A 24,380-nucleotide genomic window follows, 5' to 3' on the forward strand; every position below is an offset into this window, starting at 1 on the left:
GATGGTTAAAGTATCATATTTTTTCACATACAGCATGGTCCCAAGTCAGATATTCACCTTATGTTTTTTAAAGACAGAATGAAGGAAAGTTTCCTTGAAAATTCTGGTAAGTAGCAGCAGCTAGGGAGCCCAGTATAGTCATTGGGCTGCTCCCTGCAGAGCAGCACAGTGCAGTGTTATTTTCTGTAGCATAATTCCTTACTGGGGAAAGCAAAACTTCCATTACCAGATTTCCTTGCCTCTAAAGTGCCACAGCATCTCATGTATTAGCATCCTTGCACTGCAAAATGGTGGCAGGGGCACTTGAACTAAAGCTTGTAGTACAAGCGCCCCGCCACCATTTTGCAGGGTGTGGACGCTGACATGAGACAGAGGCTGGCTGGAGCATGGTAATTATGCTCCAACAAACTCAATAATCTACTCTTATGTGCTGTAATTACAGTGCATCTGCAGGCACCCTGTGTTTGATTTGAAGTAAACCCCGTCCTGTGGGGCTTTCAGCTTGCTTTCAGGTGTCAACATTGTCACAGTTAAATCATGCATGATCTTTTAATTCTAAGGTTTTCCTGAGTTTTGCATATTAGATTATGGGAATCTCCATACAAACATTCACCTTCGTTTGTAACTTCCAGGACAAGAGCCAATAATGTGATGTACAAGAATGAAAGCTTTTGCTCATGCTAGAGGCTAAAACTGTTTTGTTCAAAATTATCCACTAGAGAACGGATCCCTCCAGTCCAGCAGTGTTCTCTTTAGCTCTTCTACTGCTTTTTGTTATCTACTGAAATTGTCAAACAGATACCTTGATGTTCTCAAGCTTAAAATAAGCTTCCTGAAGACATCAAAATTACCTCATCTTCACTTCCCTTTTGCAGTGGCCCCAGGAGCCTAACTCTTAACACACTAGTCCATTTTTTGCCTGATGACATAGTCCTTTCGGATGAAGTATCATACAGACACAAACATTTATTTCAAAAGAGATCTGGATGGAGAGGCTTTCAGCCTGTGACTTGGAAGCAAGGAGCCAGTTTAGCATCCTCTGCTTAAGGCAAACACATGAGGAGAGGTATGCCCAAGAAGAAGGATATGTCCTCATGTGTCCCCTGCAAGAATTATGTAACCTGCATATTACAATGAGGAGCAAGAGCAATTAATACTGTTTGGTTCCTCTCAAAAAGCCCCTCAATATATTTATATTTTATATATATTTTAGTGAAAATGCACAAGAATTTCATTGAGTTACAGATGAGAGCACAGGTGACTCTAAAGATATTAGTAGTACCTTCCAGCCAGTTAACTCCTGCTCTGTATTTGAGAATAGCAGCTTTATATCGTTAGGTACAACTAAAAGTATGAACCCCATTAACTTCACCAAGATGGATTTATTTGCATTTTAGAAAAAGTTGTAAGTTCCACATTTTTTAAATAGGTGTTTATAATACAAACTTACAAGCTTTTAGGGTTGTGGAAATTTAAATACCATAACCAATGGACACACACATATATATTTAAAAACAAACAAAACCCCACCAACCTGTGGTATAAAGGCAGACAGTTATAAGTGCTGCTCCTATTAAAACTTCTAAAGCTATAAAATTAGTGTCAACACCTTGCAATAGTTTGGTTTACATAGGCAATTCAAGTGGATAGATGATCACAAATTTGACCTGCATGCCAACAGCTGACAGTACTCAACCCATGCTGAAAGATGATAAAAAAATATTTATCTAGTTGCCAATCCTCAGCTCATTTTCTGCATTTCCTCTTCTAATTCCCTGATGCAGCTCTAGAAGCATTCATCCATATTCTGTATTTTCAGAAGCTGAAAAAGCTTATTTTGAAGTAATTTATCAAATGGAAAGAGGAAAAAGTTATAAGAAGATGATAACTGTTTCTTGGCCCTGGTTCTTAGTGATTATATTCAGATCTTCTAAAAAAAGTTGTATTTTTTTTTTACTGCTGTTAACATACAGGTTTACACAAGCTCAAGCTAAAGTGATATCAGAGGTAACAGGCAAGTGTCTAACAATTTACCCAGCCTGTCTCTTAGAAAGTCGAAGAGTGAGGTCTATAAACCAATGTTATCACAAAGATTAAACAAAATTGCAACATTCCATCTGATCAAATAGTTTAAAAAAACCACACAAAAATGGATTTAGTGAGTGTACAATTGTAAAGGAACAGTAAGGTCTTAGGCAGTGTGCATGCTTCACAGTATCTTAGCTTAAGACAAAAGTGCCCTAAAAAATAAACTGTCCCTCTAGAAAAAACAAAACAAAACAAAAAACACAAAACCAACCACCTTTACGTGTAATCCCTTAAATATAAACATTCTTGTGGTAATCTGTGAGTTTAGTGCATGTGAAAGCTTGGTACCAACCTAAACAAGGAGAAGAATTGGCTGCTGTGCCAGATTTCTCACTCCTTTGGGAAAACGCATCTCGACTGCTAACTTCAGTATCAAGACTCAAACAGCAACTGTCCACAACAGTATGGGGTTTTTTTGTCAAGAAAAGCACACCCCAAAAACACAACTACAAGGTTACGTCCAGTCCAGAACCTCTCACTTGTGACCCCCAGGGAAAGCTTACCTCTAGGTTTCCAATAGAAAAGTATAACAATGCAGTAAATGCTGCTTTGGTCTCTGGCTTCTGTAGCAAGTTAGGCAGGGTGAACTAGATTGTCAATGACTGCTCAGAAGAGGGCAAACCTAGTAAGAAAATTAAGCTACATTTCCTGCTTTAAAACTGCTAATGACTACCAATTAACACTAAATCCTTTGCTACGCAAGGGTATTATGCACACCAAATACAATGGACTAACCAGTTAACATCATATATATTTACAAGTCAACTTTGAACACTGGGTCAATTTCAGGAACTACACATGACACATATCAAGGTATGTATAAAACTCTTGAAGGCCCTTTTAAAACCCCCCTGCCCTGCTTTCTGGAATACAGATAACTGATCATTGGATCATAAGCACTGATAATGTGTAAAGTGTTAGTGCTGAGAAGACAGAGATTTATATTTAGCTCTGTGTTCATCTATTTCTTGCTTGGTTTTCTTGATACAGCTAAAAATCTCCTTGAAAAGAGCTTTATATTCAGGAAGAGCATTTGTGGGGGAGCCTGTCAGTTCCACATTTGCAGGCTCTCTATCACTAACTGAGAGATCAAACTGGGAGTTCTCCAAATTAGTGTCTTTTGAATACTGTTTTGATGTCTGTACAGCCTTGTGCTTCAAGGAATCTTCATCCATTTGACATTTCTTCAGAAGTTCCTCATACTTTACCCTTAGAGCATTATACTGAGCATCAACTTCATTAAGCACAGAGATACCTCGCTGCTTCACAGCTTCTGCTCTCCTGATACAGGTTTCTTCATGGCCCCTTAGAATGTCTCCGCTCGCAGCACTGCTTAGAAAGGTTTCACTGTTGCTTCTTTTTAGGGCTACCTTGTCAAGTTCTGGGACAGCCAGAGTTATACCCTCTAAAAGGCTCTGACTGAGTTCCCTTTCTAAAGGCTCTCTAAATGAGATAAAAAATGATTCTGGAACCAGTTTCTCTACACTATTCAGTACATTTTCAGACTGAAGTATCTGCTTCATTTCAGCAACTTCCATTTCAAGCTCCTGTGCCCGAGCCCGATATAAATCTATATCAACCAGCTTCTGTTCAAGGTCACAGTTTTCCTTTATCACAAGGCTATACTCTTCTTCCATTGTCACTCTCTTTTCCTTTTCCAGGTTAAGTTGAGCCTGCAGTACGGTCATTGCCTTTTTCAAGTTCTCATTTTCTTCTTCCATGGGACTTAACTGACTATCCATGGAGGCAATTTTTTCTGCAAAAACATGATCATAAACAAAATACCTGCAGAAACAAGAGAGACATTAGAAGTTAGGGCTCCATGGTTTTATATTTCTACCCAATTTAAACAGACTACCCTGGATAAATTTTAATCCTGTGCAATAAACTGATGGAGGAAATAGACACTTTCAGCAATGAACCTAAAAACCTATTATGCAGAAGAGGGCGTGGGAAGGCACGAGACCCTGCCTGTGACCCCGCCAGAGTAGTCAGCCCCAGCCATAGCCAGCCTACCAGAGGCATGACACGGATGGACACGCGCTGCACCCCGAGGGTCCCCTCGGGCTCTGTGGCCCCCCCATTGGGCACCTCAGACACGGCCACCCAGACACAGCCCAGGGTCCCAGGCTCCACCCAGACGGAGCCCCTGGCTCTCGGCTGCGGGGGCTGCCTGTCCCTTTTTCAGGCTCTGGGGCCCGGGAGCATGGCCACCTCCCCTTGCAGGGTCTGCTCCCAACTGGGGTCTCTGGCGCGCCAGCTGGAGGAGCTCCAGGCCACAGTCCAGAGACTGCGTGCCATCAGGGACTGTGAGCAGGAGATAGACTCCTACTGCCAGGCCCTTCTCCCCCGGGAGCCGCAGGGTAGAGCACCATCTCCCTCCGCGACTAAGGAGGACTCTGGGACCTCCCGCTCTGCCCAGTCAGGGGCATGGACCAAGGTGGTCAAGGGCCCTAAGGCCCGCCGCACCAAGGCCCCTCCCTCACCACAGCTTAGCAACAGGTTCGCACCTCTTGCAGCCCCAGCAGAGCCTGCTCAGTTGCCGGCTCCCGCAGGCAACCCAGGCTCGACCGCAGCTACCGTCCCCGCTCTCCCCAAGACAAAGCGTAAGGTGTTTGTTGTGGGAGACTCCATCCTGCGGAGCACTGAGGGGGCAATCTGCCGCCCCGACCCCTTAGCCCGGGAAGTCTGCTGCTTCCCGGGGGCCCACATCCGAGACACTGCGGAGAGGATCCCGCAGCTCCTCCGGCCCACAGACCACTACCCCATGCTCCTGATTCATGTGGGCACCAATGACACGGCTTGGAGCACCCCCACCCAGGTCATGAGGCGCTACAGGGATTTGGGAGCAGGGCTTAGGGGTCTGGGAGCTCAGGTGGTGTTTTCATCGATCCTCCCAGTCTCGGGCTATGGGCTGAGGAGGAAGAGGAGGATCCACGCAGTCAACCAAAGACTGCAGCGCTGTTGTCATCGGGAAGGCTTTGGCTTCCATGACCACAGCCTGCTCTTTGGAGAGAGAGGCAGCGAGCTGCTGGGAAGAGATGGCCTCCACCTCCCCCCCCTGGGGAGGAGGCTCTTCTCAGCCAGGCTGGCTGACCTGCTCCACCAGGCTTTAAACTAAGCCCACTGGGGGTTGGGGGGACTACTGCCACTGCTGGCCCGCTGAGTAACCCTTGCAAAGCCAGCAGACCAAGGCACTTAAGGGAGCCCACCCCTGGCACAATCTGTGGGCAAGGCAAGAGCCCCCAAGGACACACTTGCCTGCCTGTACACTAATGCCAGGAGCCTGGGCAACAAGCAGGACGAGCTCGTCCTCCTGCTCAGTGCAAAGAAATATGATGTCATTGGGATAACGGAGACCTGGTGGGACTCCACCCATGACTGGACCACAGGTATAGAGGGCTATACCCTGTACAGGAGGGATCGTGTTGACAAAAGGGGCGGGGGTGTAGCTCTATGTGAAGGAAAGCTACATGTCCCTGCAAGCTGATGTTGGCGACCGGCATGGACAGCTAGAGACCCTCTGGGTAAAAATTCGTGGGGAATACGGCACAGAGGACACAACAGTGGGAGTCTACTACAGACCTCCCACTCAAAGTCCTGAGCTTGACCAGGAGTTTGCCCGGGAACTGACCGAGGCCACTTGCTCCAGGACCTTGGTTGTCATGGGTGACTTCAATTACCCGGACATCTCCTGGGAAGATCACTCAGCAAAATCCGAGCGGTCGCAAAGCTTTCTCTCGTGCATGGATGACCTCTACCTGACTCAAGAAGTCTATGGGCCAACGAGAGGCAAAGCGCTGCTTGACCTGGTACTGGCTATGGGGGACGACCTAATCAGTGACCTAGTGATTGATGGGAAGCTGGGTGACAGCGACCACGAGCTGATCACCTTCACCATCCGCCGTAAAGCTGGCAAGTCAGTCAGCAACACAGAAGTCCTTGACTTCAGAAAAGCCGACTTTGACAAGCTCAAGAGGCTAGTCGGTCAGGCCCTTAGGGACCATGACCCCAGGGAGATGGGAGTTCAAGAAGAGTGGTTGCTTCTCAAGGAAGCGATCCTCAGTGCACAAGCTAAATCTATCCCAACATGGAGGAAAGGCAGCAAGAAGGCAGAGCAGCCCTCTTGGCTCTCCAGGGACCTAGCGGACCTCCTACGGTTAAAAAGGAAAGCCTACAAAGGATGGAAGATGGGATTCACCTCCAAGGAGGATTATTCTGCCCTGGTCCGGTCCTGCAGGGAGCAAACCAGGAAAGCCAAGGCTGCAACTGAACTCCAACTAGCTTCAAGCATCAAGGACAACAAAAAGTCCTTTTTCAGATATGTGGGGAGCCGGAGGAAAAGCAAGGGCAACGCTGGACCCCTGCTAAACCAGATGGGGCAACTGACAACTGACGCCCAGGAAAAAGCCAACCTATTAAATAGGTACTTTGCGTCAGTCTTTCATCAGTCCCATGGGACGCCCATGCCTGCTACGGGACAGGGAGATCCGGGTGATGGGGATCCCCTACCCTCCATAAATGCTGACCTCGTGAAGGAACACCTTGAGAAGCTGGATGCCTTCAGGTCAGCCGGCCCTGACAATCTGCACCCCAGGGTACTCAAGGAGCTGGCGAGCGTCATAGCCCAGCCCCTGGCACGGGTCTTTGAAAACTCCTGGCGCTCTGGTGTAGTGCCAGAAGACTGGAAGAAGGCCAATGTGGTGCCTATCTTCAAGAAAGGGAGGAGAGTGGATCCGGCTAACTACAGGCCCATTAGCCTGACTTCTATCCTGGGGAAGATCTTAGAAAAGTTTATTAAGGAGGCCATCCTTGAGGGACTGGCCCAGGCTAACATCCTAAGGGATAGCCAGCACGGGTTTGTTGCGGGTAGGTCTTGTTTGACCAATCTCATTTCCTTCTACAACCAGGTGACCTATCACATGGACGAGGGAGAAGAGATTGATGTCATATATCTTGACTTCAAAAAAGCCTTTGATCTGGTATCCCATGATCACCTCTTGGCCAAACTGGCCAGTTGTGGCCTTGGCTCCACCACGATCCGCTGGCTGGGAAATTGGCTCCGTGGTCGGACCCAGAGGGTTGTAATTGATGGCAGTCACTCATCGTGGTGCCCTGTAACCAGTGGGGTCCCTCAAGGCTCTGTCCCTGGACCCATACTGTTCAACATCTTCATTAATGATGTGGACATTGGAGTCAGGAATGGACTGGCCAAATTCGCCAATGACACCAAACTTTGGGGCAAAGCATCCACGCCAGAAGATAGGTGGGTGATCCAGGCTGACCTGGACAAGCTCAGCATATAAGCAGACGAGAACCTGATGGTTTAACACTGAAAAATGCAAGGTTCTCCTCCTTGGGAGGAAAAACCTGCAGCATCCTTATAGGCTCGGCAGTGCTACGTTGGATAGCACTACAGAAGAAAGAGACTTGGGGATCATCATTGACCACAAGATGAACATGAGCCTGCAATGTGATGCTGCGGCTAGTAAAGCGATCAAAACGCTGGCTTGCATCCATAGATGCTTCTCGAGCAAATCCCGGGACGTCATTCTCCCCTTGTACTTGGCCTTGGTGAGGCCGCAGCTGGAGTACTGCGTCCAGTTTTGGGGTCCACAATTCAAAAAGCATGTGGAGAAGCTTGAGAGAGTCCAGAGGAGAGCCACGCGCATGATCAGAGGTCAGGAAAACGGATCTTACAATGATAGGCTGAGAGGCATGGGAATCTTTAGCCTGGAAAAATGTAGGCTCAGGGGTGATCTGATGGCCACCTATAAAGTTTATCAAGGGTGACCACCAGGATCTGGGGGAACAACGTTTGTTCACCAGAGCGCCCCAAGGGATGACTAGGTCGAACGGTCATAAACTCCTGCAAGACCATTTCAGGCTGGACATAAGGAAGAATTTCTTTACTGTCCGAGCCCCCAAGGTCCGGAACAGTCTGCCAGCGGAGGTGGTTCAAGCACCTACATTTAACACCTTCAGGAGTAAATTGGATGCTTATCTTGCTGGGATCCTATGACCCCAGCTGACTCCCTGCCCTTTGGGCAGGGGGCTGGACTCGATCTCCCGAGGTCCCTTCCAGCTCTGATGTCTATGAAATCTATGAAATTTCACTCTATTTGTTCAAGGCAGACAACTATTGTATCTGCAGACTGAAATAGAAGGAATGAAATCTGATAGAATATTCCATGGAATAATCCTAAAAGTAGCAGAGGGAGCAGGCAAACTAAAAAGCACTTAAGTTATACATAGAATATTAGTTTAAACTAGTGTGGACCAACCCTTTTGCCACAAATTGGCCCCAAACCTTTTGAGTGCCACTCTCATCCTCTTCCCCCGACTCAGCTGCTGCTTTGCTTTGTCCTGTGCTCTCCTGCTCTGCTTTCTCCTCTCTGCCCCATCTGCCATGATACTACCTGTCCCCTCCCCAACTTGCTGCATGCCACACAGCTGTCTATGTTATTTATGATGCACGTGCTGCCAGATGGCCACCCCTATATAAAAAAAAATGAAACGCTGGATAAAGCAGACTTGTAGAACCTGTTTCTGTGTCTAACCCATTTGTCTTAAGTGAGACTAAATTTTCTGCTCTGTTGCAAGCAAAGTCAGTGAAAGATTCAGATGCCTGCTGGTATAGTAAAGTGACATGTCACTGTGACGGTCTCTTACTGGCGAAGGTCATACAGCTCCTTCAAACATGAGAAGCTATGCATGGATCTTGGCTGCTCAGCTCTGTCATGGTTCAAACGGCCTCGTCCAGATTTCTTCAACTCTTCCACTTGTTTCTGGAGGTCATCAATGTGGGTTTGCAGACTTTCAATAGTCTCAGTCAGGCTACAAATTAACAAATAGATTAAACTGTTAAAGCCAGGAAATGCTAAGTCATAGGCATGATAAACCACTACACACTAAAGCTGCAATTTCTCTCAAACATCCTTGACTGCCAAGTAATCTTCAAAACAAAACCACTACTTCAAATATTAGACAATTGTAGACAAACCCAGCCACCCAAACAAAGTAATGTACTCATACTTTCCTGCCACTCCCTTACTATAAAAACCAAATAAAGCTCACCAAACACAAAAACAGCCACATTACCTCAGTATCTTCTGTTGTGAGGATCTACTATCAGCAACTAGTTTTTGATTTGCATCTTCCAGTTCTCTTGCTGTAACATCCAGTTGTTCATAGACCTTTGCATGCTGGTCATTCATCTGACGTAAGAGTTCCACTTGCTTTGTAAGGTACTGCAAGATAATTACTCTGCTTTACACTTTATACTGCTAAAGGCCTTTTCGGCTTCTCATTCAATTTCTAAACTTAAATTTATCTAAGTATTGCCATTTTTTTCCTTCTGCAGTCACAATAGAGAGAGGTATATCGAGAGATGATAGAAAAGCTTAGTGGATTCCATCTTATGGAGAGAACAAACAGGTTGTGACGCAAGTTACAACTTCCAATTGTAACTATGCAATTTAAACAATTGTAATACCAGGATCATACATTTTCAGCATGAAGCAGCGCTAAGAATGTAAGAATGCAAAGTTTAGTTTAGTCTTAAGCTAAAAAGTTGATATTTTGCAAGTGATCTGTAGGCAAGCAGTTGGGACAGACTTTAATTACAATAACTAGAATATCTCCCTGTGTATAATGCCAGTGATTAATTTTTATATGAAATCCTGTCACATTATTTTTCTATTGTGAATCTTTGGAAAGCCCAAATAAAGCTTTCCACTGTAAGAGTACTAAACTGCCAATCTCTAAAGCCTCTTGGCATTACAAACATCTTGAGCTATTCAACACTGAAAAGTATTTAAGTGTGTTCTAAAATTCACGTAAGTGTTTAAAATTCCAGGGACTCTGAATACAAATATGAAAAACCCTATGAAGCAGAAATACCATGGAATTAAAGACAAAGATAATTAGCATTCAAAATGTAAAGATGAACACTAAATTTAGAATATAATAGTTTTAGAGTTGTGTTACATACAGTTAGATGCCAAGTGTTCAGTCACCAAGCCACATCTAAGCTGCCTGAAAGATTCCTAGATAAGAGCCAATACCTTTGTAAGCTGCCCAGTAATTATAACAGCTTCTAATATTTATTCTACTTAACCTTTTACCTCATTCAAAGTTAGTTCACATTTTAGGCAATCTAAGAAAGGATTACAAGTTAATCTAGGACCGCGGACACAGATAATAACTACTAGATCAACTGGATAGCTGTTGGCTAGAGCTTTTTGCAGCTTGCAAGTATGACAGGATTTATACAAGAATAGCACATAGATTAGCCAACAGAATCTCAATACAGCAGCCTCAGATTAACTTTCCTTGTCCTCTGGTTTCAGAATAGGAGTTGTTCATGGTTTCTTTAGCAGTACAAGAGTGAGAGCATACAGATTAGAAATAGAATTGAGATGCCTTCAGTTGTTATAAATCAAGAAAACCTATCCAAACAGATCCAGGTTGTAGTCATATTGGTTTAGAGGAAAAAGCAATCGGGACTCGTGGTAGAGGTGATATTTTTTGATTAGACCAACTAGATTTTTGCAAAAAAAAAAGTCTTTAATTGCTCAAAAGCTTGAAATTAAAGAATTTTTTTTTTTTTTGCAAAAATCTAGCTGGTCTAATAAAAGATATCACCTCTACCACAAGTCCTTATTGCTCTATCCAAAGAGACTGTACTTTAGGTAGAGTGAAATCAGAGCAACATGGGAAACAGGAAGGAAAAGCAAAAACTGCTTGATCACCTCACTTTGCCTTTACCAGGGTAGCTTGAAATACTACTGCAGATGAGTTCCCACCCTCAAATACCATTAAAAGGTTAAATAGGCTTCTTAATAATTTTGTAATTCACAGCAGCATCTACATCAGTTGCAAAGCAAGTAGAACAACTTAATATATGTCTGCAGATGATAAAACTGTCTAGCAGGCTTGTACTCTACCATATTATTATGAAAAGGGAGTAATACAGCTTCTAAATTTGGATTTAGGAGCTGCCAGTACTCAGACAGGGTCAGGCAGTCCCTCTCGCTTTCCTTCTAATGTACCGTTGCTGTATTTATTACATTTATCATGATTAGTTATTGTATACGTGTCAGTGCAAAGGTCTGCAGCAACAATCAAACTGTACCTCAGGGTGTCAACGTTTGCTAGTTTTAACCTTCAAAGGAATAACTTTGATCAGACCTACATGCACTTCTTGACTTCCTTCATCCTTTCCATGCAGCAGAGTGCACTACATTTCCCCTTGCAGTTAGTCTTAAAGCTTTGTTGCAAGAAGCTGGCAGCTATGAGAGGGAGAGAGAGCTACTAAAAGCAAGTTATAGAAAGTAACAGCAAAACATTTGGTAGTCCAGTTCACTGTATAAAAAGAACTGATATTCTGAAAAAAAATTAAGAGTATAAACATAAATTTCTTTACAGTGGCAAGTAAAGCCCCACCTACACATTACACGTGTCAGATTTAAGACCTGCCTGTACAATTAAAAATATGGACCTTGCACGTTCATCTCATCTTAAATCACTAGATAGGCTTCCTGTGAGGGGAGAATGGAGGGAATATGAACATGTGTGTTATCATTTAAAGGACCTCACATTGTTGTATCTTTAGGCTAAGTAGTTTGCACACACCACCCACCAACTCTTCACATTAGTCTATTCCCACAAGTGTCTCCTGCCATCCTGTTTTCTCCCTTTATTTCAGGGACTCTGTGCAATGATTCTCCAGGCATGGGCACTTTCCCCTCCCCATCCTGGGGTTGTGTGCATCTTCTAATCTCCAATGTCAAGGACCTCCTTTGAGGGCCTTGGTCTTTCCTCTGTTTTCCATTCCATGTCAGGAGTTCTTGTATGTCCTCACAGGTCTCACTTCTCCTCTCACAGAAGTCTTTCAAGGTGCTAACACTTTAAACTGTATGGGAGGATGAACAGAGCTAGGTTTAGGAATATTGTTATGTCACCAGATACAAACAAATTCCATTGGCACAATTTTGGATTGTTGAAATCACTGACTGCTAGCCAAGTATCAGTCTGCATGTTCCCCATTTCATTCTTTTGCTGAAGATCTGACAAACTAAAAATTAGTTTTGCCTACTGATGCCTAGAAATTTCCCCCAAAATTTGTAATCTGCAGCAACATTCAAAAGTTGGTACAAAGACAATGAGTTGAGGATTGATCTTTAACTAATGTCCTAGTGCATATGCACAAGAAAGCTGAATTGTCATTTGTCAAGGCAACTTTAAATTATGTGCCTAACTTTCAACAACATAACATTTTTGGATATATACACACTTCCTAGTATTTTTAAAGATGCACAAATTCTGTTATGTGCAGCTAACTGAATTTGATCTGTATTAGTCATTTCTAGTTTTTTTTCTTTTAACTCAATGAAGCAAATGTAACCATGGTCTGCTTAATTCAGGGGTAGGCAATGTCTTTTTGCCAGAGTGTTGGCAGGCCAGAAAAACAAAATGAGGGCTGGGGGTACATGGCAGGATGCACCATGCTTATGCCCCTTGCCCCCTATCCAAAGCCCCTGCCCCCAGGTTCCAATGCTGCTTTGCAGAAGCTGCAAGGGCAGCACAACAGGAAGCACTGCTGGTATGTGCTGCCTCCCTAGAGCCTGGGGCTGGGGACAGCTGGGGGCAGGGCCAGGACAGAGAGGCAGCAGATGTTTGCAGTTGGCCCAGGTTCTGAGTAGCTACTGATAGCCACAGAACCTGGGCTGCTTGCAGCAGGGCTTCCATGGGAGCAGCCCAGGTTCTGTGGCTATCAGCAGCTACCCAGACCCAGGGCCGGCTGCAGCCAGGACGCTACAAACAGCTGCTGCCCTCCAGCCCAGAGAAGGCAGCAGGTGCCGGCACTGTGCCCATAGGGGTTGGGAGGCAGCAGCTGTTTGTAGCCTCCCGGCTGCAGCTGGCCCCAGCTCTAGGTAGCTACTGACAGCCACGGAGCCCAGGCTGCTCCCAACAGGGCTTGCAGAATCCCAGCTGCCTGCTGGGAGCAGCCTGGGCTCCCAGCTGGCAACAGCTACCCAGAGCTGGGGTTAACTGCAGCTGGGAGGCTGCAAACAGCTGCTGCCTCCCCAGCCCCAATGCGTGCTGAGGAAAATGGGCTTGCGTGCCATGCTCAGCACACGTGCCGGGGGTGGCCGACCCCTGGGTTAGTTCTATGTTCCAGGGAACATCTGTAGAAGGGACAACTTTCATTTACCCATTTGGCAAAATGTAAGCATTCCCCTAATAAGGACAGTGTAGAAGTAAGTCAGAATTTGAGACCTAGTAATGTTCGTATAGCAGTCTAACACTTTAGATTCTCGTAATAAATCTTGTTTGTGAACCATGTATGCCTGAGGGAGTCATTTCAGCTTTTTACATACATGTTTCCCTTGCTTTACGCTGTACATGCGTTCCTGGAAAACAGCGCATAACTTGAATTTGCATAAAGGGAACCCACTTTACAATGTAACAAATAGGGATATGTTCCAATACCTCCACTGTACTGACCCCCAGACCCATTTCTACCACTTTTACAAGACAATTTTGGTACTTGCCAACAGCAGACAGTGCACACAAGCACAGTGTACTATCATAACAGGGACGGCAACTACAGAAACACGTGTCGCAAACAATGAGCAAGGAGCACAGATCCTCACTATATTTTGAGACTATGTTTTGGTGCATGTCACTCCCACAATACACCGCACAGAGCAGCTAACTGTGGGCATCCACCACGCTGATCGCGTAAGAATGAATTTACCTCACATATAATGAATTTTTGGTATAAAAAAAGGTCATTGCATAAAAACAAATCCACACATACAGAACCCATGTAAAGCGAGGGAAACGTGTGTACACACACACAGATAGGTTCTTTGCTGTAATTTGCAAATCCACTGTTTTGATTTTTTTGTTGTGTTTCATACTACAGAATGACCAGACTATTAAGAGAATATCTACAAGAACTTAAATGTGGGAGGAAAAAAAAGTAAATTGAATGGGAGTCCCAGGTTTTTGACCCAGTTGATATGATTTTTACATAAAAAGGAACAAACAAACAAGGCTTGAAATCTGTGAATAGGCTGGTATTTACCAAGTCATACCTTTCTCAATCACAGCACTAGTTTACATTTATATGCATATCAGTAGCAAGTGTGTGTTAAGGCTGTGGTGTCTGCCATTGATGTACAAAGAACATTTAAACATTCTCTATAATTGCAAGAGCAGTTTAGTTACTGCTTTAAAATGATTACTGCTTGAAAATACTACTTGCACCATACAGACTTTTCAGTCACCTGATTTCTTTAGTAAATACCAGGCACAGCTCCTTTCCCCCAGCTAAAGAATTTAAAGCTTCTATCAATGGGTGACTGAAGTAGTGACTGCACTTTGTAAACAGAGTAAGTTTATTTTGAATTGGTTTTACTTTAATGCTTGTTGTTCAGACTAAACAATAACCGCATCACATTGCTCCCTACCATGTAAAGGAATCCCTTTAAGCAAAACATAATTCTAATGCTCATAGGTTTCATGGGAAAAACCAGCCATGCTATGCACTATATTTCAAACAATGATGCCTTTCAAACCGCTTTAAACTTCTTTTATATCCATAGCTTCTAAACTGTTTATCAGATCATCCTTAGAAGTCTTTTAATTGAAAAGTGAGATACATATGTGCATGATAATCCATAAAAAGTTTTGACAAATCTGGGAAAAAAGCTAAACTACTTGCAGTCTGGAATTCCTGATCTTGTGTCTTTGCTCTTCCTTCTAGGGGATAAACATATACCTGCTCAATTACCCCAGCTTTTTTTAAATCAGTATCTCAGAATTTGATTTATTTGTTAAGAGTTTCTCCATCCTGAATGTCTCAAGTTAAGCTTGTATAACAGCCACTGAAATGTTTAACAGAAGTGACAAATTTCACACTTCAAGTGACAAGTACAGGAAGATTTAGCAAATAAACAAATTACTGAACTAAGTAGTTTCTACACAAGAAATCTGTTCTTGATGGAAATAATTTTTTTTTTTTTTTTTTTTACTTGTGTAAGTCTGGCTCCAAACCTTTTGCTAATCAGAGAAAAGTATGTTTTGATGACGTCTACATGAGGTCTCAAGTTTTCAGAATTTGAAAATAGCCTTAATTGGCTGCCAGAAGTAGCATGGTATCTTCTTGAGATGAAGTTTTGAAAATCTCAATACCACAGTTCCCTGGTATCCAAATCGTTTTAATTTGCATCTGGCAAAAGTATTTGAACTGATAACACCCTGAAATATTTACCTCTATTTCCTGTAGTTGCTCTTGATTGGTTGCATACATTTGTTGTAAAGATTCTTCCAGCTCAGTGTTCCGATCTAGTAATGTCTTCCCAAGCTCAGCAGCAAGATGTAGATCTAAAAGACACAAAAAGGGTCATACAGTTTATGTACAATTGTGTGTGCTGAAAATTATCACATTTTAGCATGTTTCAGTTATGCCCTTGAGAAAGTGTTGTGGTTATATCACAACTGTTTTTGTTGAGACATTTCACTCCACTACAAATTCTTTGTGAAAGATGCTAACTCTGAATACAGCATTCATTTGGGCTGTAATGAAAATTTTGGAATTGATCTGAAATGTAAAAAATCTCCCTTCTTTTATGTTTCGTCCTCACCCTTTCCTTTGGCTCTTCCTCCTACCTTCACACTCCCTTTTCCCTTTCACTCATCTTCCAGGATTTTTCTCTGTCCTTCTTCCCCCACCCCCCGAGCTACCTCCATCTTCTCATTTTTCCCTCCCTGCAGATTATTATGAATGAAAGCCATCTTTCCCATCATGAGAAGGGAGAACTGTATAAACTAGATCACCTGCTCTGAGTGGTTCTTACCCCAGATCCTGCAGTCAGCTAGAGGGTGATACCACCTTAAAATGACATATCTTTGACTAGTCGGGGCTCAGGCATATGTGGGGTGAGGGGAGCTGGAAGGTGGAGGAGACAAATTCAAAAAGCCTCTTAAGTTCTGTTTAGACAAGGCCTGAGGGGAATGATGGGGGACTAGATGTCCTCATCTCTCAAGCTACCCACCTCAGTTGTAACCACCACCACCAACCTAGCTTACAGGGGATCAAGCAGCTATATTTTTTACAAGTTTTCCCCTGGTGAAATAGGAAGACTGACAAACACTGAGCTCACACAGATGCAAAGTGTGCACTCAGATATGTAGGGTATCTTGATTTATAATCAGTGCAATACAATAGTTGGTTTCTTTTCTTCCCCAAAGCTATTGTAAAGGTCATTTATTCTCAGAGATATTTAGGCTCTCTTTCAGCACAATCCCCCTCAGCCACCTTCAGAGTTCTCATGAATACAGCTGTTGTTGAGAAAGGCAAAGCCATTTTATAGGGACCATGTCTAGAATCAGAAACCTTCCTTTGAAAGGTGAGCTTGGCATTCACGAATCTGCATTATGGAAGATTTGTGAACAATAATTAGCATGTGAGGGTTTTACATATATTTTGGTCCTAAACTAAAAACACAACAGTGGAAACTAAATCTTGAGGTTATTGCTGGAACAGTAAACCATCTAAAGACGGTGTTATTTAATATCAAGAGAAGCATGGAGTGTAAGAGACGCATTGTTTAACTTCTGAAATTTTCCACCTCTTTCACATCACGTAGACCATGACCAAGTTGTCTCAAGCATGCCCACTGGTAATACAATCTTGCTAATTTTTAGATATATAGAATTATCCCCACAAATGGCAGCTACCCAGAATACAAGGAAGGACAAGCCAAGGAAAATGTAGTGTTCCTTCCAATGTGATTTAGACACCTGAGAAAAAGAGGTCTTGCATTGAAGGTTTCAGCAGCATGAAACAAATTCCTCATTTTTACATTATTTAAATGGCTGTTTATTTAAGAAAATCAGTTGTCCTCTATCCCAACAAAAGCTATCTGTGAGTTAGCTGCGTTTAGGCACAAAGGCATCCTGTACATCATAATGTAAAGAAAGAGACTTAAACATTCTTGCTTTGGTATTCCTCCCCCTCCCCGCAAATGCATTTAGTTTTGGTCTTGCATCTACTTAAGTGCAAATGTAGCTCCATTTTCTTTCCTAGGCTTTCTACAAGTCTTCCACTCTGCCAATTCTGTCTAAGACCTCTTGTTGCTACATGTTCTCTTACCTACTTAGTCGTATCAGAAAGCAGCAAGTATGAGCTTTTTGCCTGTCTACTAAGAAGTCCTAAACCAAACCATGTTTTTTCACATCTCGCTCTGCAGTACCTATTGCTGTCCACAGCTTCAGTGATTCTGTAATCCTTTACATAATTACAATCCAACTTAGACTTTCTAATTCCACACAAGGTACTAAATTTAGCTGGTCATCAGCCATCATTATTAAAGCCGTTCAATAACTCATGCTATTTGTGTTGCCTTAAATGTTGCTAAGCTTAACAAGGCTTACTTAAGCTCAATGCTTCAAGCAAGCATTGGATTCTATTAAAGACAAGCAACTGCATACATAACTTGTAAAATGACTTAAGAGCCAAAACCAAGTATTTAAAATGTGCTTAAAAGATCTAACCAATTGAGAAGAAAGTATTTAGAAAACTGGAAGGAATGAAACTGTGCATGTAATTTCCTGTTAGTGTGTAACTTGAGTATTGGTCGTGTGATATTTATGTTTACAAAGCACTTTGCCCATGAAGCAATACAAAAGGAGTACAGTACTATTCCATCTTTTATTTAGATGCTCATGCTACAGACTTAAATGTAGTCTGTTATTTTGGCACAGTTCCAAAGCAGCATTCATGTTTTCCTTATGTGAAAAATTTGGTATTCTTGACAGAGAAGAAATTGGTTTCTTTATGATAGGCAATCACACAAACATGAAAAAGCAAACCTTGTCTTAAAGTGAAACTTTGGTCTCATCTAAAACTCAGAGCATTAAGTACTGCAGAAAGAATCTGCTTTCCAATGTGCTGATTTGAATTATATTAAGGCACTGATAAGTGTTGGTTTCAAGAAGAGCTGAAAGTGTTCAATTTTTTCAAAGATGGTTAGGCTACTAGTGCATGAATTAAAGGGTGTTCATTTTTTAAATCCGTTTAACATGACATATTCAGACACTGCTTTTGTTAACGTCTAAGGGAATTTGGAGAGGTAGGTTAACCATGTTAGTCTGAAGTCAAGCAGAAGGCAGGGTAGATTTACACCCTATAGACAAACTAAACCAGAAAAACAGCGTGAGCTTTCATGGGCCTAACCTCACTTGCAGAGTTTTAGAGTTTGGCTGGTGACATAACTATGCAGCCTGATACAGTCCTTCAGAGTTCAAGGTGCAATAAAAGCAAGTGTGCAAGTAAACAATAGAATATAGCTAACCAGCTGAATAAGGATAAAAAACAATGAAAGACCATCTGAACCGTCAGTGTAGTACAGAAGCTTATCTTTCTGCATTCCATTTTATTTTGTGATCTTGAATACATTTTGGCAATATGCTGGTTAATAGCTCAATCAGATATTTAAGAAGTTCCCTTTTCACCATGAGAATAGTCCCTGAGCAGTCATGAATGGCCAGTACAAGTTTAGTCAATTTACACCTTGTCCCTGAAAGTACAATACACAAGCAAGATTTTGGCAGATCGGTCTAGACTCATTAGGTTTAACTGTTATGTCTGGAAACTCCAGACTTGGAAGTCCTGTTCTCCCTAAGCAATCATCTCTTTGTGACACTTGCACAAACCTTGCTGAAGGTGTTATTATAACTGGGCAACCAAACATCAAGATAATGTCACCAGTGTCCTGCTCCTATGTTTTAAAAATCCACGCAAGATAATTGTGCAGTAAGTTGTCCCCATTCCTTTCAATAAGAGACTATTAAGCAATATGGTATACACTGATTAGCCCTTGTGAATATTTAGTTCATGAGCCTTACTTTTAAACAAGTCTTAGAAGAGTCTCTGAATTGTGCATTTATTTTTCATTTTAGGTTGTGATCTAGTCAACACTTTGTTGAAGCGGTGGCCATTTTCTTAGCATGCATGAATTTTTTTCAGCAGGGCACTAAAACATATAACCAATGTAGGAAGTTGCTTTTTACCATCCCAGCACACAGAAAAGTCACTTCCATACTTTTTTCTTAATAAAAAGGGACTAGATATTAAATTCCGTTTCCCCCAGTTAAATTTTCATAGTTGTTAGGGTTGGAAGGGACCTAAACAGATCATCAGGTCCGACCCCCTGCCCCGGGCAGGAACAAGTGCAGGGTCATAACACCCCAGCCAAAATTTTGTTTTCTTTTTGGGCATAAGAATCAAAGATTGTAGACTCTGAAATTAGATGGTTTGGGCGGGTTTTCAGGTTGTAAGAATTAATCTTTTAAAAAGTTGCTCTCGTGATTGTTGGCATTGCTGTTAAAGACCACGCTTTGGGAATGCGAAAAAAACAGCCCTTTCTTATAAGTAAATAAATATGAATAAAAGAAAGAGCTACGTTTTTCATGTTCCCAGAACGAGGACTTGAAGAACAATGCCAAAAATCACGAGAGTTGGCAACACTTGGTTGAACCTCTCCCATTCCCAGTGTTGATGCCGGTCAGCCTCTGTGACACCTAATGGCATATTAGAACGGAAACTAAATAACGCGCTTCTATTCAATACACAGACGTTATTCTGCCAAATTGTCAAGTAAGGAGGGGATACTTCCAAGTGCCCCGAGCACTGGGGACAAGGGAAGGCTCAACGCCAGATGCCCGGTCCCGCAGCATCAGCTTCTCGTGGTTGTTTCCCGGCGTGTTTCTCCGGGGCGGGCTCGTAGTTAATGCCCCGCATGGAAGTTTCTGAAGAAAGCCCCGGAGCGCAGGTGCTCTGTTCATGCCCAGGACGGCGGGGCGGTCCGCGCGGCAAGAGCAGGCTGGGGAAGCGCAGAGCCGGTCTCCTCCACCCCGGCGGCCCTCGCAAGTGCGGGAGGAGGCAGCTGCTCGGGGGGGGAAGCGGCGGCCTCACCTTGCTGCAGGTCGTGCTGGTCGTACCACGGCTCATCCTCGCGGAGCTCGAACTCCTCCACCAAGCTGTCGGCCAGCATCGCGCCCCGACCCAGCAGCCCCAACGCTCCCTTCAGAGCCGCCTCCGGACGCTGCCGAGCGATTCCGGATGCTACCGAGCGCAGCCCGAGCTGGGCAGGGCCGCCAGCGGCGGCAACGTGGCAGCGGTAACCGCCCTCCCTCCCGAGAGCGATTCAAACCCGGCTCGCCCACCCCGCGACTCGCAGCCAATCGCTCGCCGCAGCTCGCAGACCGAGGGGAAAGCGGGCCAATCAAGCGCCGGAATCTTCCGCGTCGCCAATAGGCTGCGGGGTGGGGCGCACATCGTCCCCGCCCCCGCGGTTGTTGCGCAGGCTCCAGGCTGAGGGAGGAGGTGCGCGGTCAGTGTGGCTGGGGGGGCGGGTGCGGTTGCCATGGCGGCGGGGTGAGGCGGTGTCCGGGGGCTCCGGCGTGTTGTAGGCGAGGCGAGGACGCCCCGCGCTGCGCAGGCGGCTCCCGGGGCTTTGTTTACCTGGGCGCCCCACTCTCCCCCTCGCTTCCTCCATGGCCCGCGGCCGCCTCCCGCTGGGGAGAGAGGGCGTCGGCAGGGCCAGGCGAGGCCGTCCGAGCTGACCCCGTGGGGGTGCGGGGGCCAAGGGAGGCCGACCCTGAGAGGAGGACCGAACGGCTCTTCCGGACCCTGCGCTGCTGCCGGCCTGTTCGCGAGGCAGTGCGGTGGCAGCACCCGCTTGCAGGAAGCGGGAAGGGTTTGTGCAGGAGCGAAGGAGATTCTGAGATTCCCCAGGATCGTCCAACCCAGTCGCTTTCCTGTTCTGGAGGAGGATCAAGGGCAGCCTGTGGGTCCGATGTGATGAGAGTCGAGTGTAACGTGAGAAGGAATTCCCGTAAATAGTCTTCAAAGCTCATGCCTTAAGGCAAAGGCTACTTACTATGCAGTTTACAGACAATCTAAGATTGCAAAACCTAGTATGTTGTTGGTTTTTTAAAGACTGCAAAAAACATGCAATGTTGCCTATCCAAACATCTGGAAATCATGAGCCAGGCTCTTTAAAAAAAAAAAAAAAAAGTATGCACAAAAACCAGCAGTGGCTTACAGATACTTGTATTTATTTCTTTGGCTCAGGTTAACTTTGTGCCTAGCTGATGTTTTTTTTTCACTTTGAGTGGGGAGCATCTGCCCCCAAGGTTGGATGCCCAACATGATTGCACAAGTATAAATTGCCTCTTACTGGTGCAAAAAAAAAAAGGAGCGGGTACACTGGAAACCCCTGTAGCAGTGCAGCTTACTAGAATGTGGTATAAAGCTACCCCAGGGAAAAAAATCAATAAAAACAGGCTTGTGGAAGTAAAGTATTTTGCATGGTAGACTGCTCAATGCACGCAGGTTATTATGTGCTCATCTTCCCACCTAGTGATTAGGTGTTGTAACAGCAACTACTCCAGGCTAATTCACACCAGTGTACAAAACCAATATAAAATAAAGCAGCATTAACATATTTTGGCCACGTCCAGATGTGTGTGGATGTGTGGTTCCCCAGGAACAACTAGCAGCGCGATATTGTGTGCAGTTGCTAGCTGTCATATGCACTCTGGCACCAAGTTACCCATGGTAGGGTAGAGGAAGCTGGGGACCTGCAGGAGCTGTAGCCGTGTTGTTTCTGCCATGCAGAGCCTGGCTGGCAGCAGACCGCAGCTCCAGCTTTAGGTGGTGCACATTGCCACTGTGTGTACCACTCCACTTCTTTTTTCAGTGGGTTTTTTGGCCCCCTGCATATCCAGGGGTCCAAAAAAACCCTCTGCACTGCTCTGCAGGGAGGAGAACAATTGAATGGACAGTATGTGGTGCCATGAATGTATCTGGAGCACCACCTACCATGCAGCTACACTCCGCTTTGTGTCAAGGCTAGAAACATTGGTAACTTACTGCTTCTGGAGTACCATCTGTAGACAAGCTAGGCAGCTGTCTGCTCACAGTCTATGCAGGTTTTCTAGACTTTGTGTGGTAACTAAGGGTCATCATCTTCCCCAGAAATGCCTACCTTCAGCCATGCCGGGAACAATGAAAAGTGATTGTTTTTGCTGATGGCAGCCTCCTTTAGTTTAAAAGGATGTGGAAATCTTGCTGAGGACAGCCCGTGACTTTAGTTTATTGAGAATGAATGGAAATGAATGTTTACAGACAGAATTTCTAGTGACTGAAGGGATAAATCAGAAATTATCAAATATTCTTTAAAATATATATTTTTTGAGAATTGGTGTGCTATGAAATATTGAGGGATTGCACAGCTTTCTTAGGAAGAAATCTGAAGTTGTGTTGCTGAGGATATACATATGGTTAGGTGGATTAGAATGAGCTATTAATACCAATTGATTTTCAGAAGAGAAAAGTAATCTAGCTGTTCACATTTGTATGTGAAAAGTCAGATAAAGTGAACAGTGTAAAGCCATTATACAGAATTTATTTGGAACATGTAACAAGCTTAAATTTAAAGTTGAGTCTTCTCACTATTGCTACCTTCAGTCATCTTTTCATTTAATAATATAAGCAGCTTCAAAGGGCCATGGAGGCTTGCTTCTTCCCATTTTCCCCCTCATCCCAACTGTTCCTTTGTTTCTAACTTGAATTAGAAAAGAATAATAAAGTGTTATGCTAAATCAGGGATGTCAAAAATCTGGCCTGTGGGCTGCATCTGACCTATGGAGCCCCATCATCTAGCTGCTGGCCCTGGGTTTTAAATTTACCCACATGCCACATGGAGCACATGCCGAATGGGCCCACACCCAAAGCACACGGCACCTACTCCAGCACCAGCACTTCACATAGCACCCATACAGGGCCAGTTTCTGAACCTTCCCACCTCACCCCCGCAGTGTGATGGGATCACCAGTACACTGCTTAAGTTAGAGAGTGCTGAGCTAAGAACTTCATATGTCCTTGGCTGAACCCCATAGGTATGTTTCACATGCTGTGTGACTACAGAGCATAATGTTTAGCTTCAGGATGCTTTATTTAAATTTCTAGTTTTGTAAAATAAAACTGGTAAGGGAGAAAACAGAGATGAAGAAGATTCCTAGTCAGAAGTAATAGCTTCTGTTTTGTCTTTTATTAGTTTGTCAACTGAAATTTTGCTTCCAGGTTGCTTTTTATTATTAACATTAAACTAAAAATGATCATCTTGAATTGGTTTAAAAGAATGGGTTTTAAAAACATTACTGAACTAAATTTACAGCTTATTAGATATTGGTACCTCAAGGTAATCCATTAATATGAATTAAATTTATTTAGTCTGTTTTTCACTTAACAGTTTTTAAACTAATGAAAGAAAGAGTGATCTGTAAAATATTTGTGGTTTTGGGGGCAGGATTTGCACTAACATAGATGTAGGACTGGGGTATGATAAAAGTTCCCTTTATTTTTGTTAGACATGGTCTATTGGCATTTAAGCATTGCAGATGTATTAAGAAATGGTATTAATACTGTAGCTGTTTAGGCTTGTGCTCATGGTCCAATAATGTTATATGTTTTGTTATATATTTAGAAGTAGAAAAGAGACTGAGACTGAGGAAATCCTTAAATACAGATTTCTGGGACCCCAGCCTACAACCCTGACGTGGGCAAATCTCCCTTGGTTGTCCCCAGCAACATGGCATATTGTAACACAGAACTTCATGTTGTACTGTTAGCAAGTTTATAAATATCAGGTAATGATACTTGTCTAATTGTTAACTTTTTTTAAAATTAGAAGCAGAAGAAGAAACTATCACAATTTGGAAAATGAAGATTGTTTTAGGAATTCATCCCAATGCACTGGCATATTCCATGACCACATTAGGTGCTGGAATGATGAACAGTATCTTTAATTTCTACTATGTTAAGCTTTTCTTAAACCAATACAAGATTTCAGAAATTGCCTTTCATCAAGCTCAGGTACAGTATGTTGAAACATTGATTTTATTAGTGTTGTATAACCTTTATATGGCACTGAAATAATTCTGCTTTGCTTATGAATTTATTGTTGCTCTACTGAAATATTTGATTTATCATAAATTAAAGATGCACTAAATGTACATTGTTTATAGCTTTTAGTTTAAAAAAACAAATACAAAAAGCCTTTATGGTACTGGAAGAATGTTTTCAGTGGAAAATTAAGCACAATATTGTGAACTTCTGTATTTATATATCAACATTGTCTGCTAGAAGAGTTGAGAAATAGTTTCACTTAACTTGGGGGTGGGTAGTTAGTTTGGCTGGAGGACCACTT

At 43.5% G+C, this 24,380-nt stretch overlaps 2 protein-coding genes across 8 annotated transcripts in view; one reads left to right on the forward strand and one right to left on the reverse strand.

The window, feature by feature from the left end:
* Positions 1 to 1,367: 1,367 nt before the first annotated feature.
* Positions 1,368 to 20,328, reverse strand: CDR2 (cerebellar degeneration related protein 2). 2 transcript variants are annotated; one of them, XM_090023547.1, is made up of 6 exons: positions 20,081 to 20,097; positions 15,374 to 15,486; positions 11,285 to 12,004; positions 9,190 to 9,338; positions 8,761 to 8,925; positions 1,368 to 3,873 (listed from the first exon to the last, which is right to left on the reverse strand). In XM_090023547.1, exons 4-6 carry the CDS (start codon positions 9,303 to 9,305, stop codon positions 3,006 to 3,008), a joined length of 1,149 nt encoding a protein of 382 aa, XP_089879673.1. In that variant the 5' UTR covers positions 9,306 to 9,338; positions 11,285 to 12,004; positions 15,374 to 15,486; positions 20,081 to 20,097; the 3' UTR covers positions 1,368 to 3,005. The 2 variants fall into 2 exon arrangements, with proteins under 2 accessions (XP_089879673.1, XP_089879672.1); XM_090023546.1 differs by lacking the exon at positions 11,285 to 12,004 and having other exon boundaries at positions 20,081 to 20,328.
* Positions 20,329 to 20,438: 110 nt separating this feature from the next.
* The window catches only part of LOC149854945 (solute carrier family 68 member 1-like), a 28,696-nt gene continuing 24,754 nt past the window's right edge, over positions 20,439 to 24,380 (forward strand). Inside the window, exons 1-2 of one of the 6 annotated variants that reach the window (XM_090023545.1) lie at positions 20,439 to 20,491; positions 23,862 to 24,046. In XM_090023545.1, coding sequence (XP_089879671.1) covers positions 23,894 to 24,046 — 153 coding nt within the window. In that variant the 5' untranslated portion in view covers positions 20,439 to 20,491; positions 23,862 to 23,893. The other 5 variants (XM_090023541.1, XM_090023540.1, XM_090023542.1 and 2 more) reach the window with 5 other exon arrangements.

This window comes from Crocodylus siamensis, chromosome 12 (genome assembly GCF_052110815.1).
Source record: "Crocodylus siamensis isolate JL-2025a chromosome 12, ASM5211081v1, whole genome shotgun sequence".
NCBI lineage: Eukaryota > Metazoa > Chordata > Crocodylia > Crocodylidae > Crocodylus > Crocodylus siamensis.

Bases quoted from the DNA above. Each gene is read 5' to 3' on its own strand.
- CDR2 (XM_090023546.1), bottom strand. From the start codon at position 20,159: ATGCTGGCCGACAGCTTGGTGGAGGAGTTCGAGCTCCGCGAGGATGAG. The intron at 15,487-20,080 runs GTGAGGCCGCCG...TGTGTCTTTTAG, and splicing joins CCAGCACGACCTGCAGCAAG to ATCTACATCTTGCTGCTGAG. The intron at 8,926-9,189 runs GTAATGTGGCTG...GTTAATTTGTAG, and splicing joins TCACAACAGAAGATACTGAG to CCTGACTGAGACTATTGAAA.